This window comes from Cajanus cajan, chromosome 7 (genome assembly GCF_000230855.2).
Source record: "Cajanus cajan strain Asha chromosome 7, NIPB_CcT2T_4, whole genome shotgun sequence".
NCBI classification, from domain to species: domain Eukaryota; kingdom Viridiplantae; phylum Streptophyta; class Magnoliopsida; order Fabales; family Fabaceae; genus Cajanus; species Cajanus cajan.
This window is the reverse complement of record NC_138523.1, coordinates 45,733,095-45,750,685: the sequence shown is the minus strand read 5'-3', so window position 1 is coordinate 45,750,685 and position 17,591 is coordinate 45,733,095. Positions and strand designations below refer to the sequence as shown.

Sequence of the window (17,591 nt, the reverse complement as noted above, 5' to 3'; positions counted from 1 at the left end):
AAAACGAGTTTGTCCAATAACTATGCAACTTAGATAAGAAGAACTTCACTAAATATTTTAAACTTATCCTCTCCATTAAAATATCCTATCAATTTAAAACCCACCTGCTAAAGTTTAAACAAAATAATTACAATATCCCCAACTTTTATACTATTTCTTTTCCAGAATATTCTCCGACAAAAAGTTAGACATTTTTTTTTTATATTAGTAAGTTAAGATGATGATAAGAAGATTTAAACATAAATTATACATATTGTTTCAATTTTTCATTATTAGAATCAATCTAATAGTTTGCAATTGAAAATTAGAGTTTAATGCATTAAATAAATATATATATATTTAAAAAGTTGACAATTTTTTTAATAAATATTAAAATTAATTATGTTTTTGATTTATATAATTTCATAAATTTTATTATTTAGTTCATGTTTTCCAATGACTCATTATCGAGGGATAAGATCGACTTATTCGTTTGACTTAAAATTTTTGAGGTTGTATTTCCTTTAACGCGATACACAATCAATTAATAGGATTGACTATAGTGATTCAAGCTTTTTAGTTCAAGACTTTTGAGAATTAACTGCACATACATTGAATGGATCGATTAAGATTAAAATGATTTTTTAAAACATTATAGAGAACAAAAGGTAAAATTTTATAAAATTATATATAACCAAAATGATAAATTAAAATATTTTTTACACACACATACACTATGTTATATATATAACTTTAAACAAGATTCAAATACTCTTTCGATTAATTTTATAGTTTCATAAATTTTTTCCCTTAGTTCATATAAAATTAAATAAAAAAATGGAGTGTTTGGAGACCGAAACTAAATTTACGAAATTATAAGAAAAGATTAAATCTTGAAATAATGATTTTCCTAAAAAAATAGGAAAAAAAATATAATTTAATGAAATATAAAGAAAAGATAAATAGGTATCACGTGAGAATAAGGTTAATATAATAAGATGTCCCAGTGTCCCTGGAGAGGAGGAACGTGGAGGATTAAGATTAAGGTGAAATGAAATGACGTAGAAGAAATAAATGAATCCGGAAGCAATTATAAATACAAGTTACGATCAAAACGAATCTGCACATAAAAATCTAGAGCTTCCGTGGCACTGATTGCTTTGCTAGTAGCCAAGAGAGAACGGTTTTCTGTTTCTTTCCCATTTTCATCCCAACAACATGGCGGACACCTACGTTTTGGCCACCCAGAAGCGCAGCCGCTCCGACCACATCGACGCCGCCGACGCCAAGAAGCTCGCCACGCAGGGGACCGCGGACCCGGCGGCGGCGCTGGCCAGCGCGCGCCACGAGTTCGGGGAGCACGGCGGCGTGAACATGTCGATCGAGGCCTCGGCGACGTTCACGGTGATGGAGCCGGAGACGATGCGGCGCATGTTCGCCGGCGAGCTGGGCCCGGACCGCGACTTCTTCATCTACAGCCGCCACTTCAACCCGACGGTGCTGAACCTCAGCCGCCTCATGGCGGCGCTGGAGGGCACCGAGGCGGCGTACTGCACCGCCAGCGGGATGTCCGCGATCGCCGCCGTGCTCCTCCAGCTTTGCAGCCACGGGGGACACGTGGTGGCCTCCAGGGCGCTGTACGGCGGGACCCACGCGCTCCTCGCGCACTTCCTCCCCCGCACGTGCGGCATGAGCACCACCTTCGTCGAGGTCTCCGATCTGGACATGGTGGAGGCGGCGATCGTCGAGGGCAAGACCAAGGTCCTCTACTTCGAGTCCGTTTCCAACCCCACTCTCTCCGTCGCCAACATACCCGAGCTCTGCCGCGTCGCCCACCGCAAGGGCGTCACGGTGGTCGTCGACAACACCTTTGCGCCCATGGTCCTCTCGCCGGCGCGTCTCGGTGCTGACGTGGTTGTTCACAGTATCTCCAAGTTCATCAGCGGTGGGGCCGATATCATCGCAGGTATCTTTGTCTTCTTTCACTTCTCTTTTCGGATTCTTCTCTCTTCATTAACTAGCTAATAAATAACTATATTAAATTTCCTTAAAATTATAAACACATAAATAAAATAGAATTAATTACTTGTACATTATTAGTGTTTACATTAATAATTAATTAGATCTTTTAATTATATCATGTTATTATTTTTTAATTATATTTGTACCATGTCAATGATATAACACAATTAAAAATTTTAATTAGTTATTAGTATGAAAAATTTTATACTAATAATATACAAGTAATTAACTCTAAATAAAATAAAATTAATTAATGTATAATTTTTGTATACTAATAATTAATTATATATTTTAATAATATTATATTACTAATAAAAATAACATAATATTATTAAAAAATATAATATAATTGATTATTAATATAAAAAATTAATTATATATAGGTAATTATCTCAATTAAATAATGAAGTGTGTGTGGTTTTTATTTGAGTCGATCGGATGGTATATTCTTTTATCCTAATCGACAAAGATAGAGGAAAAGAGAGTTAGAGAAGAATTAAAGATGTTAAATAAGTGTTTATAATAAGATACCCATGTTAATTTCATTGTTCAATTATAAAGCGCTTACTTTAGAGGATCTCGAATCATTTAATGACAACTCCTCAAGTTTATCCTCATATCTATCCATCTCACGTGTTGTACCGGTAATAGTGCATTGATAATTACTAGCAAAAGATATTTTTTACAGTAAGAAGTAGTTTGTACACTTTGTGAGAGAAAAAAAATAAAAATGAACGTCTTATCATGGATGTTTATGATATCACATAGGAGTAGGACAGACTTGATCCACGTTAAGATTGAGTTGTTCTTGTTTGTCTCTGTAATATATTTAATAGCATGTATAATTAAACAACAATAAGAAAAATATATATAATTAAAATACAGATTTATTTTATGAAATATATTTTATGATAAATAATACTAATATAAATTAAAAAAATACTATTTTATTTTATTTTATCATATTGCCTATTATTTCGGTCCATTTTTCTGTCCTTTCTTCTTTCTGACACTTATCCAGGAAGAAATTTTATTATAAATATATAATTAGAAAAGCTACAATTTTCAACTCCGGACAAGCTAGTGAGAATTAATGGATCTGTAGGACCATTGTCTTTTTCGTAATAAAATGATATTGTGAATAAATATTAAAATTAGGGTGAAAAGAAGATTTTGAAGGATCCTTGACCCTTCGTCCAACAATGACAGTATAACACGACGTCGACCTTGCAAAAATAAAGATTGTAAATAAAGTTTAAACTTAATTGAAGATTGCTAGACGTTCCGAAAAATGAAACGAATCATCGTCTGAAATTTTAAAAAAATTATATTTTTTAATAAATTTATTATAAGATAATTATTTAATTTAATATTTTATAATTTAAATTATTTTTTTATACATTCGGAATATATTTCGGAGGTTGCGTTGGGGGATGAAGAATTTTCCAACTTAATTTAGTGGACAACAAATTGCGGTTGGCTAACTTTTCCAATTCACGAAATTATTTCTACATAGAAAACAAATTAGACCCCAAAACTATGTTGTCTGCTTCGATATTTTTCTAGAATTAAAGCATCATAACATTTTATTCAAATTGCAACTTTTTTTTATCTGTTTATAGTTTATAAATTTTTAGTTATGATAATTAGGCAACTGTACACAAAATAAATGGGATATCATTAATTTAGACATTTACGGTTATTTGAAAAATTTCAAAAAATCATAATTCGAAATTGAACTTCCTTAACATCTTTCTTTAGGATTTATCTTAAATTTTAATAAGGCAAAGTTAAAGTTTGAAATTGAGAATCTTTTTTGGGGGTAGATAGATGTATATAGTGATGAGAAGTAGGAGTGACTTTGGAATCAAATGTATTTAAGAAATTTGCTTGGTGACTAATAGTGAGCAGTGTTACACGTGAACAATCGGTGTTGTGTCTTCTCTTATCCTCCTCCACGTGTTACTTTAGTTTCAGTCTCTTTATTAAGTACGAAATGTGTTTTTTTGGAAAATGTCAGGTGCTGTGTGCGGGCCCGCGAGTCTGGTGAATTCAATGATGGACCTGCAACAGGGAGCGATAATGCTGCTGGGCCCAACAATGAACGCGAAGGTGGCATTCGAACTATCGGAGAGAATCCCGCATTTGGGGCTAAGAATGAAGGAGCACAGTCAGCGCGCGCTGGTCTTCGCAAGGAGGCTCAAAAGCCTGGGCCTGAAGGTAATCTACCCGGGCCTGGAGGAGCACCCGCATCACGAGCTGCTAAAGTCGATGCACAACAGGGAGTACGGGTACGGTGGGCTTTTGTGCATCGACATGGAGACAGAGGAGAGGGCCAATCGGTTAATGAACCAGTTGCAGAACTACGCCCAGTTTGGGTTCATGGCTGTGAGCCTGGGCTATTATGAGACCCTGATGTCGTGCTCTGGCAGCAGCACCAGCAGTGAGTTGAGCTCTGAGGAAAAAGCCCTAGCGGGAATCTCACCGGGCCTGGTGAGAATGTCTGTAGGGTACATTGGGACGTTGGAGCAGAAGTGGAGCCAGCTGGAAAAGGCACTCACTCGACTTCACAACAAGAATTAAGTTGCTGCTTTTCTCTTGCGTTGCATCATGCATGCACCCTTCTCTACTAGCTTTATCTTTAACTGTATGCTACCTGTCTCGCTACTCCATATCTAGAGGATATGCTTATCAATTCCCCCTTTCGTCTTTATTTTCGTACATGCAGAATTACTTTTAAATTAAACGTGCTTTGGTGGATCGTTGCTTTAGTTCCCTTTTTCAGCAAACCAAATTTTTTAGGTTAAAAATCTCTTTTGGTCCTAGATAATATTTTTTATTTTAATTTAGTCTCATTTTAATTTTAGGTCTCAATTTAGTCCCTAATAATTTAAATCATTGCAATTTGAGACTTTTGTCCAAATGATTTAAATGGGGTTAATTCCTGCTTATTAGTCCCTTAGCCTCGTATAACTTAAGAGGGAGGGAGGGTGAATTAAGTTTGCTAAATTTTCCTCTTATAAAAACTTTTTCAATTACTTTCTTATCACTTTATTTCTTTAGACAAATTTGCATGTAAAGAATGATGATGAAGAACAACTCAAACACAATTAAATAACAAATAAATAAAAGTGTAGGGAAGAAGAATTACAAACTTGATTTTATACTGGTTCGGCCAGTCTTGCTTACATCCAGTCCTTAAGTCTCCCACTTGAGAATTCCACTACTCTTGTAAACCTTACAAGAAAACGAATCCTTCAACACCTCGAAACTCCCTTTCCTTGTGTTGAGATTCAAACACCAACAAGGAGAAAAACCCTTTCTCCTTTACAGATCCAATGATCTATTAAGTAATACAGAATGACTCTCTTGAAGAGTGGATATTACACTTTCATGATCTTTGATGAACTCTTTAGAGATTTTGCAAATGATTTTGGCCAAGTGATTTGTAAAGATAATTTTTCACAATTGAGTTCGTCACCTTTCTCTGAAAAATTATAGGTATTTATAGACAATTGTATCTTGAGTTATGTCTTTTCATGAAGAGTTGTAACTCTCTATAATTTTTCAGAAAATAGGCTCTGGTAATCGATTACACGACTTGGTAATTGATTACAACGGTTTAAGTTCAAAATGTTTGAAACGTTGTATAGTTCAAATTCGAATTTTAAAATTTCTCTTCTGGTAATCGATTACAGTCAGTGGTAATTGATTACCAGAGAGCATTTTAACATTTTGAAAGGTTTTCTTTCTCTGGTAATCGATTACAGCAAGTGGTAATCGATTACCAGAAACATGTCACTTGTTTTGGCTTATGAAAATCTAAGATATAAAGAGCTTCTATTTTTCAGTTAAAAATATTTTTATTTAATCTTTTGAATACTCTTTTTGCTTTCTTTTCAAACAACTTATTCTTATATTCAAAAGTATTAAGTTTAGGTTTTCTTGAAATTCTTATTTTAATGGCCAAGTCAAATTTGCAAATTCTAAAAGTATACTAAGCTAAGCAGTCAAGACTTATCTAGTTATTACTTGAGATCTTGCTTCTTGATCAGTTTGCTTTAACTTGACCTTTATTTTCTTTAATGCTTTGGCAACATCAAAACTTTGTGCATATTTTCTTCCACACTGCTGACTTCGATGTCAGGTGGATGTCACGTAGATGTATAAGTAGATGTCAAATGTCATGAATATACCTGAAACCAGAACGACCCATTCTGCATGCACATGTTATATGTTAATTTTACAACTGGAATGGGCCGTTCCAAATGCAAATTTAACACAATATTAGTGCAGCAAAACGGGTCGTTCTAAAACTAGAACGGGCCGTTCTACTGTTAGAACGGGCCGTTCTACTGTTAGAACGGACCGTTTTGAATTCAGAACAGCCCGTTCCAGAGCGCCAACTTCATGCTTTTTATTGTATTTTTTTTATTATATTTATATTAATAAAAATATAATAAATTAATATTCATTTATGAATAAAACTAAAAAAAAAGAATCAAATAAGATAAGACCTTCCAAAATCCTTCTTTGATTTGAACTTATTCAGTTCAAAATCTTGACTAAAATTTCGCAATGTGATTCAAAAATCAAAAATAAAAATTCATAATATATCATAAATTCAAAGACAGAAATATGGTTTAGAAACTGAAAACAAAAATTCAGAACATAACATATACTAAAAAAGTTCAAATAAATTATTGAGAAAGGAAATCATTTGGGTAACGCTGAAGGGAAACCCTAAACCACAAAAATTCAGGTTGTACCTCCTCAAGAACAGGTTGTTATTGTTGGGGTACATCGTCAATGACTTCAAGGGGAAACACCGTTTTGTTTCATCCTTGACTGTATAGTGTCAATTTGGTAGTTAGTGGTTCACTCCAATTTGACTAACAATGAAATAAAACTTGTTACCATTGTCTTAGTGATACACTGCATCGTCCTTAATAATACACTGTATAATCCAAATGTTTAGCAATTGAAATTATCAATCACCATTAACAATATTACCAAATCTAGTGTTTGAAATGTTTTGTTCTTTGATTTTTTTGTGCACGAAATTCTGGAATCAAAACGGCCCATTCTGAAACCAGAACGGCTCGTTCTGGTTAAACTGTTGGTGTGTTAATTTTGCATCTGGAACGGCTCGTTCCAGGTACAAAATTTACACACCAATAGTGTAACCAGAACGGACCGTTCTGGTTTCAGGTATATTCAAGTATTTTTTGATCCACCTACGTGGCATCCACCTGGCATCCACCTGGCCACTAGTTAACTCCGTTTAAATTATTTAGACGGAAGTCCCAAATTTCAATGATTTAAATTATTAGAGACCAAATTGAGACCTAAAATTAAAGTGAGATTAAATTGAAACAAAAAAATATTATAAGGGACCAAAAGTGGTTTTTAACCAACTTTTTATTATCATATACGTACTATAAGTTACTTTTATGAAAAAAAAAAATATATGACAAAGAACACCCTGGCCTCCTTTAGTTTTTATTTTGGATTTGGATTGGACTTTTATACATATCCTTTAATCACTCAAGTAAAAAAAATGATGTCACACTTTTTCCCTAGTTATAAACTCGGCATGTTATAAACTTATTATGAAAATAACTTGTGACTTATATGAAAATAGATTAACCGCTTTATTTCTCTTTGATTATAGAAATAACTTGCAATGGTAAATACTTATTCGATGAACATTTAATTAAGTTTTTTACCCTTACAAATTATATTTTGAGTTGTTTTAATTTGGTTTAGAGTCTAATATTTAGTTTTTCAAAATTTAGACTTATTTAATTATATATTTACAATAAGATTTATTAATTTAATGAATATCGTTCTTTGGGGGAATCAAACTTGTTTTTGGGGGGTGGGTTTCCAAACTAAGGTCATGACAATTCTATTTTATAATGTAAATTTAATGTGAATATGATTAGAAGTGTCAAAATGAGTTAACATTGATGGGTCAACTTGACTCACCATGATCTAAAATAGGCTGGGATAAGAAAAAAAATTATATTAATTTTGATTAAATTTTAACTTGGCTCACTTAAGTCGTGAGTCAGACGAGTTTGAGTTTAAATGAGTTAGGATAATTTGTTTAGTCCATTATTAAATTTTTTTAAAAAATATATTTAATTTTTATGTAATTTTTATTTGAAATTTTGATTAATATTTTTTTATATATATTTAGATTTGAATCAATGATGGACTTGATTTTCGGGTATAAAATATTATAATTTTTTATTTTATTTATTAAAAATAGAAATATGCAATTAATTTTTTTTATATATTTTTTAGTTTTAAAAAAATTGGTAGATTGAAATTTTTCTGACTCACTAGAAAGTGAGTCCTAGAAAGTGAGTCAAGTTAGATTGACCGGTTTAAAGTACCAATCTGGAGTAAGTCAACTCACGTGACTCACTTTAACACCTCTAAATATAAAGATTAATTTATATTATATTTCAAGTTATTTTAACTCACACTTCTTTTCTTACTTTAAATTTATATATGTATACCCTCTTTTTATCAATTATGTATAAATAACGAGTTCTTAAGTAAAATATTTTTGCGTAATACAATATAATATTATAATATATTGGCTATATTTGTTTTGAAATATACACCGCAAAATATCTGAGTTTTTGTTTCATGCTTGTTTATTTCCAAAATTTATATATAATATTAAAAATTATATAATATATCAGCAAATTAGATTAACTCCATTCTATTCTATATGTTTTCAGATTTTAACTTAATTTAAATTAAAATAAGTGACTATCAAAAGTTTAAATCGAATTGAAACTATGTTAAACCCTTCTCAACTATAGTTCTAGGAGGACTAAGTCAAACACCGCAATGCTTCCATCCCCATGCAATAGATCTTTATTCTGGACCAAAATACTTTCTTCAGGCCCAATCTCACAATTCCACTTTTTATGGTTAAAAAAAAAACTTTCATAAAAAGAATAAAAATAAGGATAAAAAAAATTAAAGTAGACAATACAATAAAATCTAAAAATTGGTAACTCAGATATATAAAGAAGACAATTACAATTAGGATTAGCATTAGCGCATATTATGCACAATAATATTTTATCAATAAAAAAAAAAATCAATACACAGATACAAAATATTGGTACACTTAATAGTTAATTTCTTAATATTTTAAGTTATGTACCGTGGAAATCGAATACCCCTCCGGCCAGTGCACAACCCGAAAGGGTATTCGACTACAAGGAAAGCCAGATACTTATCACCACCGAAGCCACGTCACCCTAAGCCTAGCAGCCGCCCATAAGTCACGAAGGCTGAAAGTCGAGTACCAGTTCGGCTAATGCATAACTCGAAAGGGTATTCGGTCATAAGACAGGCCGAATATCCTCTATTATTGAAGCCACATTATATTAATATTGGTTAGATAATAAAGGTCCTGTCAGAAACACTCTTGAGGTTCCTGCTGGCTAATCTTTTAAGTCTCGCGTATTGGGCGAATCCTATCTCCGAGTGGTGGGGAAGGGTACCTGCAAAGGCACTCCGACACTCAAGTCAGTATTCGGTCCAGAGCAAAAAATGTTATAGTATTAAATAATCATACCTACCTTTCTGTCCCATCAATATTGTATTTATAGTGACTTATTTGGGCTTGATGGACCTTTTTGATTAAGGGATTAATAACTTGAGTTTTATACCTTAATTTGGGCTGACGTGGACCTCTATTATCTAACCAAGATTAATATAATGTGACTTCAATAACAGGGGGTATTCGACTTGTCTTATGAGTGAATACCCTTTCGAGTTATGCATTAGTCGAACTGGTACCCGACTTTCAGCCTTCGTGACTTCTGGGCGGCTGCTAGGCTTAGGGTGACGTGATTTCGATGGTGATGAGTATCCAGCTTTCCTTATAGCTAAATACCCTTTCGGGTTGTGCACTAGCCAAAGAGATATTCAATTCCCCAGTACAAACACCATTGAGATGATCCATTCAATTTTTTGTGAATGTTTAGGAAGTTAATTATACATTAAATTTAATAATGTTGTCTTTATATTGTCCAAAAAATTAATGTTTGCTATAAATTCAATAGACTCTTTCTGTGGTGATTGTTCATTATCTAATGACAATGAGATTTTATACACGTTTCACAAGGAAAAAAAAGATTATATATTAAAAAAAAATTAGTTTAAATTAATTTAATTTTATCTAAACTTTATCATTTTTGATTATTTTTATTAATACCGGTAGCTTTTAATATTTTTTATAAATCCACATACTCCTTTCAAATCGTATAAATCTACAAAAAAGAATTTTCAAATCTTATAAGTTCTTTTAATATAAGTTATTAAATTTTAAAAAAATAATTATTAAAATTTTTAAAAATATTATAAATCATTATATACTTATTTAATTTTTTAAAAATTCCGACTAATTATTAGTAATTCTCACAATCATGGTCAAATATTTTAAATATATAAATACGGATGAAAGTACTAATTCTTACAGCTATAAGCAATTATTGCATTAAAAAAGTTTAACTCAAATTTTTTTCAGTTGATTGAGTAGAATATTTATATTAATATAAATTTTTTATATTGAATTTAAATTGAATAGAGAAAATAAAATAGTCAACTATTTCTGTATTTCGCCTAGAATGGTCTGTAACTTGCGAGGGCTGGAATCTCCATTTTACTATTCAGCCTCGGAGAGAGCTATTGCTAGGCCTAGAATTGCCTCACCAATTGGATTGTGCCCAAAACTACCAACCTGTTACTATAAAGTCCACAATACTGTTTCTACTGACACTAGACAGCATGGTGACCCCACATCCCAATATGGTCAAAGGCCTATACACTTTTTATTTTATTTTATAATATCCTTTTAAAAAAATTATTTTAAAATAATATTTTATTTTCAACAATGAAAGTATATTATATTAAAATTTGATGTAAAATATGAATTATTAAGTAGAGTAAGTCTTGATAGAGTAAATTTATTCTTAGAGAAAGTAAATCTCTCTTCCCTCTTTCTTTTTCATTCTCTCTATATTATTTAAATTATATATAGGGGTGGTAAAACCGGTTCATTTTGACCTGGTCCGTAAAAAATGTACTAGTCGAAGTCGGTCCACCATTAAAAGGAATGTTGGCCCATCCCGTCTAAATGCGGGCTAGTAGGCCGACGGACCAGCCTGCATACCATTAAAAATATACAAAAAAAAATTGTCGATGAGTTGATAAGTTGAAATGATGAGCTCGACCCGCTAATTTTTGATGGGCCAACAAGTCGGCTCGCGGATCATAACCCATTTTACTATCCCTAACCTAATTATATATATCTTTTATTAAAGACAATTTTATTAAAATTAAATATAATTACTATAAATAACAAAACCTATTTTTTAAGTATTTAATACAATTCTACATTCGAACCCTATGTCGAAACAATTTTTTGTTGGGGGATACATGTGTTTGTCGGTTTATATTAAATTATATGTTAGCGACTATGATTCGTGAAGTATAAATAATAATATTACCTTTAATTAGAACAAAAGCTTTAATATATTATTTTGATAAGTTATATTTATTTAATTTTATTTATTGAACTTAATATTAAGAAGATTTATAACAACTTATACAACAATATCAACTGAATTGAATTGAAGCAACAAATTCAAAGTGAAGGAGGGAAAAGGGAAAGGAAATGTGGAAGAATAGAATATAACAGTACACATGGATCTCACTATTCATCAAAAGCCAAACCCCTAACCACCAACCACATTCACTATTTATTGACCGAGCTTCAATTAGAACAGTAGTAACATGAACATGCACCACCTTGGCTAGCTCGTGACACTTCACTCATTTCAGACTCCAGCTTAGAATTCACCTCTTGTTTTAATGTCCATGCTTTAACAATAGAAATCAAACCCTAGGAATGATGGGACCATATGCAATGCATCGCAATTGGCAAGTTTAATATACTATGTCTATAGTAGTAAATAAAAGTCAACATTTGCCCAAGAAGTCACCAATGGAAGCACGAAACCTCGTAGCACCTTCCTTGGACAACATTGGAAAGGCAAAATCTTAGTTAGGTGAAGGGAAATTGAAGGACCATGTTTTCTGTGTCCTTAGAATTCTTATGTCTGAAGGACCATGTTATGTTTTCTTTGTTTCTTTGGGAGTTCTACCAACTTGTTCAAGAAAGAGTCATGGCATCACATCACAACACGGTGCACCTATATTGAACTTAAATTCGAGCCACTTTTACAATTTTACATCCCATCTTGAAAGGGACACGTAAGGTTCTGCAGTGTTACTATTACTACTATTCATGTGGGAGTGGTTTGACTTGTGTTGTGAAAAATTAAAGCTCTGCAAAGACAGTTGCTGGCAATGGCATGCCCTAGTTGACCTTTGCTCATTTAAAACCGTCTTTCACCTCTCAATTAATGTTCCCATGATCTCTCACACAACCTTAACCCATTGTATACGCACTCCCACCGTCACTCACCTCAGATTAAATAGTTTTTTTTTATTATATATATAATATCAATGAAACGTTAAATAATTTTGATGATATCATTAATTATTTATCATAAAGTAAAATAATAAAAACCAATAGCTCATAGGTTCATATGGAATTTGACTCAACTTTCTTTAAGTAACATTGATTTTTTAAATAATGTCAACGAAAAAAAATAATATAAAAGAGATATTTTATTAAAAGTAATTAGTCAAATTTTTTAATAGAGATCAAAATACATCCTTAAATGTTGGTCAAATATAACTACAATACTACCAAAAGTATCACCAGAAGAAATATTAACAACATGACATGTATCAAAAGATTTCCTTTGTCTACCACCTCAAACCTATTCGTATTGTATTATATTATATATGATCATCACAGTTCAACCACATATAAAAACATACAAGGATAAGTTAGAATTCAAAAAAAAATATACAACAAAATTGGAAATATGAGCAACTTTATTCATCATCGCATCTTATATTTACTAGCATTGATTACCCTAACAACACTTCTTTCAACACTAACAACACAAGCTACCAATATCTTGCAACTAAATGTCAACTTAAGCAACATACATCGACATCTCATAACTCAACACATCGACACATTTCATCACAAATCAACACATCATATGCCCAACACAATAGCTACATGCGTCATTACGCATTTCAATTAGGAGATCTCTTGTGATATAAATGAGCAATTTAAATGATTTGACTTTATCAAACCATCAACATAAGGTGATTTTTTGGACTTACTAGATCAACAACAAATTTATATATCAATCCACAATAAAATATATTTTTTAGATGTCACCACTTAAACTAAAAAGCCTAATACCACTGTCATGGTATAAAAACTTGAGTATGAGTCTATCACAATATTAGCTAACTTAACTAAGTTTCCTATGAGATTAATTCACTGACTATCCTCCAAATAATATGCCCTCTTGATACTTGATAAAGAACTAAGTTTCCTACTTCATACTTTACTGTGTTGGTATCTTGTAATGAGTATAGCTTGACTTTGACCTTATACTATGGTTTCTTTATACACACATATCTCGACCTTACCTACATACAATGCCAACTAAGGTCCTAGAGGAGACTCAACCATCCTCTTCAAGGGTTAACTTTCTAAGAAAGATTTTTAACAAATTGGACTCTTGGAGTACTGCAATACAATATCCACACAATCATATATGCAACTTTAAAAATAATATCTCTTCTAGTCTTAGAATGATCAACACAACTTTCAACACCATACCTAAATGTCTAAAACATTCTCAACATTCACATCTCAATAACACAACATCATGCATAAAGTATTTTCAACACAACTACACAACCCAGCAACCTACAATTTAACTCAATCAACTTTCAACCATGAATCATCTCTAAATATCATCTTGTATAAATGTATATAAAATAAACAACATTAAGCAACTTAAAACATGCAATAGGTTAATCTACTATACTTGTGACACCCTCTACCCCAACATCATTCATAAACATAAACTATATTTATAAAAGATTTTCTTAGAATGATATAAAATAATAAGTATCATAAGGTAGAAGATGCACATTCATAATTCATACACATAAATATTAAACTCAAGAAGTTATTATAAAACAAAGATTATAAATTAATCCCAGTAAAGGTGGCAGGGCCTCCTAGTTAGGAATTAACTTATAATCTTTTAGTAAAATTATAATATGACAAAAATACACACTTTCAACATAAATAACATAAAAATTACAAAAGAAAAATAATAATAATTTAACAATTAGTCTAGCTAATCCCGATGTCACATCCTATCAGAGCGAAACCCAAACAGAAGCCTAAGCTTCACCACCAACATCCTCAGCCTCATGCTAATTATCTGCATCATAATTTAAATATACACAAAAATGACAAGGGAGTGAGAAACTTCTCACTCAGTTGCAGATATAGAAATAAAAGTTAAATAGCACACACACACGCAATATAATTCACATATATAATCAATCTCACATATATGCTTATGTATAATGATTTTCTTGACTTGACTCACTAATGTATGCATGTGGCGCCATACGGAAGTTCACATATCATCATTGGTGACCCGAAGGCACACCTATACAATTGTCGGTGACCCTAAGGTACACCTATCATTGGTGTTCATACACCTCGTTAGCATATCGTGGGTGACCCAAAGGTACACCTTGTTAGTCGTGGGTATGCGGCCTCAGCGGCACACCTGGAGTAATATGTGCATATGATGCATGTCATACATTCACAGACTCAACCTTTAGCATGTTACACATATCATATTCATATTTCATAATTAAGAATTATTTCAATAATCCAATTTAATAGTCCAATAGTCCAACAGTCCAAACAGTCCAACAGTCCAAACAGTCCAACAGTCCAACAGTCCAAACAGTCCAACAGTCCAACAGTCCAGAGGTTGCTTAGGTATCATATTTTTCAATAATAATATATTAAGATCTTTTAAGTAAAGTAGGAAGCTTAAAAGGTAATATAAGATAATAAGGAGGCTCAGCCTTCCATTTAAATAATAGATTACAAATTTATAAATACTTAGGAGGCTTAGCCTTCCATTCAAATAACAGATTCTAATATGTAAATAAATAAGATATAAAACAAAACACATCAATAATACATATTCAAAGAAATAAACAACAGGTAAGGGATCGGGAGCCAATCCAACAAACAAACTATTTAACAATTATTCCCACACCCCCAAGCGAGATTTCCCACTCCCCCCTTACCTGGATAAATAGGAATTTGGGCAGAATCTCCTCCTCTCTATCTTTCCTTAAACAAGACACTAGAGCAGAACCTCTTTTTCTTTCTCCTTCTCTCTCTCTTACTTTCTCTCTCTATTTCTCCAGAATTTCCTTCTCTCTAGAATTCTAAATTTTCAAAACCTTAAGTCCCTATTTATAGAATTTTTGAAGTTACTATGCACTATGCACTATTCATTAAAATAATATTATAAATTACTATGCACTATGCACTATTCATTAAAATAATATTATAAATTACTATGCACTATTCATTAAAATATTCAAATTAATTATAATTTTGAAACTTAAGAATCCGCAGCCCCTCGTAGCCGCCCCTCATGCGCAGCCATTCACTATTTGCATAGTAAAACACTATTCATAAATACGTATATATGAATAGTAAAATACGTATACGTAAATAGTAAAATACGTATACATAAATAGTAAAATACGTATATGTGAATAGTAAAATACATAAATAAAATACTTATTCACATAATAAATACATAAAAAATATTTCTTTTCATTAAATAAAATTTGGGATGTTACAATACTCATATTCAACAATTCATCAACCAAACAATAAGTTTTCATCCAACAATCAACGTCCCACACCACACAATTAGTGTCTGACGCCATATAAGTAGAGGATCCTCTGCCTCGCTAACAATCGACGTCATACAACTAGTGCCCAGTGTGGATTAGGTAAAGACCCCTAGGGCCTTAACCCACTGTGGTGAAGTTCCACACCCAACTCCCAATCCAACCCGAGACAATTATCTCTCCTCATGCTCAACGTCATTCAACTAACACTTGGAACCGCTAATTTGGTGCCTGGCATGAGTAAGACAAAAAGCCTCATATTGAAGTAGCACCCAATGCCTTAAAGTCATGCTCGACATGATGAGTGTTCTTCACCATTATAGAACAGAATCCACCTCAAAGGACTTGAAAGCCACAAAATTTGCAGCATGAAACACAAAAATACATACATATATACTATGTACAACTCCCATACAACACGATTTCAAACATGCAACTTATAATTCGATCAAATCACCAATCTTTTTCAATATATTTCTTCCAAAACCATAACCCCAACTCCCAACATGCAACCTACTCTCAACTAATACAGTTACGAATTTTTAAAGATCCAAACAACATTCAACTCATGAATCATTAAACAACTCAACCAAAAACAGTAATCCAACTTTCCTTACCTCATAATCAAAGTGAAACAAGGAAAATAAGTAAGAGACTCTGTAAAACTTCAAGACGACTCTGCACAGATCACAACAACTTAATTCAAGTTCCTATTGACTTGAATCAACAAAATAATGCGACAAGAATGAGATTCGAGAAGAAGAATCACCCTACAAGAGAAGGTTCAGAGAAGAAGAAGAATCATTTACTATAGCACTTCTTTCTAGACTTCCTCTCTCTAAGCTTATGAGACTCAATTTTAAATAAAAATCTTATATACTAACTCTCGTTAAGGTTAGATTGGACTTTTGCCTAATGAAATCCTCAAATTACTAAAACTCATAAGAAATTCTCATATTTAACCGTTTCCCAACATAACACAACAACATATAATAAATTAAATAACAATAACATTCAAAAGCTCATAATGTTACATATTTCGTGCCAATAAATTAATTAGAAAAGTAAAAAAGAATTAATACTAATACTATTTTCTTTCCCTATATGATGAAAATCTTAAACACAACAAAATAAAACAAACGAAATAGAATTTAATTTATGAGTGTAGTAACCCAATTTCGTCCGGGAAATATTAATTTTGTTCTTAAAAAATAGAAAAATAGGTATATGCAAAAAAGAATAAAAAATGACAAAATTTCAAGCCTGGAACGGGCCGTTCCAAAACCAGAACGGGCCATTCCAACTTTCCAAAAGGTACTAAGATTGCAGGCCTGGAACGGGCCGTTCCCAATCTGGAACGGGCCGTTCCAGCTTTCCTAAAAGCCCTAAAGTTTCTAGCCCGGAACGGGCCGTTCTGGATTCAGAACGGGTCGTTCCAACCTTCCGAAAAAGGCTAAATTTCTAGCCCGGAACGGGCCGTTCCAAAACTGGAACGGGCCGTTCCAACCTTCCAAAATACCTCTAATTTTTGGCCCAGAACGGGCCGTTCCCACAACTGGAACGGCCGTTCCCAAACTGGAATGGGCCGTTCCAATTTTTAAAAAAGACCTATAATTTTTAGGCCAGAATGGCCGTTCCCGAACTATCAA

General features: G+C 32.5%; 1 protein-coding gene and 1 long non-coding RNA gene across 2 annotated transcripts; one reads left to right on the top strand and one right to left on the bottom strand.

Annotated features, from left to right (window-relative positions):
- The first annotated feature begins 1,001 nt into the window (after positions 1-1,001).
- LOC109794388 (methionine gamma-lyase) lies at positions 1,002-4,772 on the top strand. The gene is made up of 2 exons (XM_083059834.1): positions 1,002-1,945; positions 4,022-4,772. Exons 1-2 carry the CDS (start codon positions 1,198-1,200, stop codon positions 4,582-4,584), a joined length of 1,311 nt encoding a protein of 436 aa, XP_082915960.1. The 5' UTR covers positions 1,002-1,197; the 3' UTR covers positions 4,585-4,772.
- Positions 4,773-14,138: 9,366 nt separating this feature from the next.
- Positions 14,139-17,344, bottom strand: LOC145949565 (uncharacterized). Its single transcript, XR_014427896.1, has 2 exons — positions 15,322-17,344; positions 14,139-14,429 (listed from the first exon to the last, which is right to left on the bottom strand). It is a non-coding gene; the product is annotated as an uncharacterized LOC145949565 (long non-coding RNA).
- Positions 17,345-17,591: the final 247 nt, after the last annotated feature.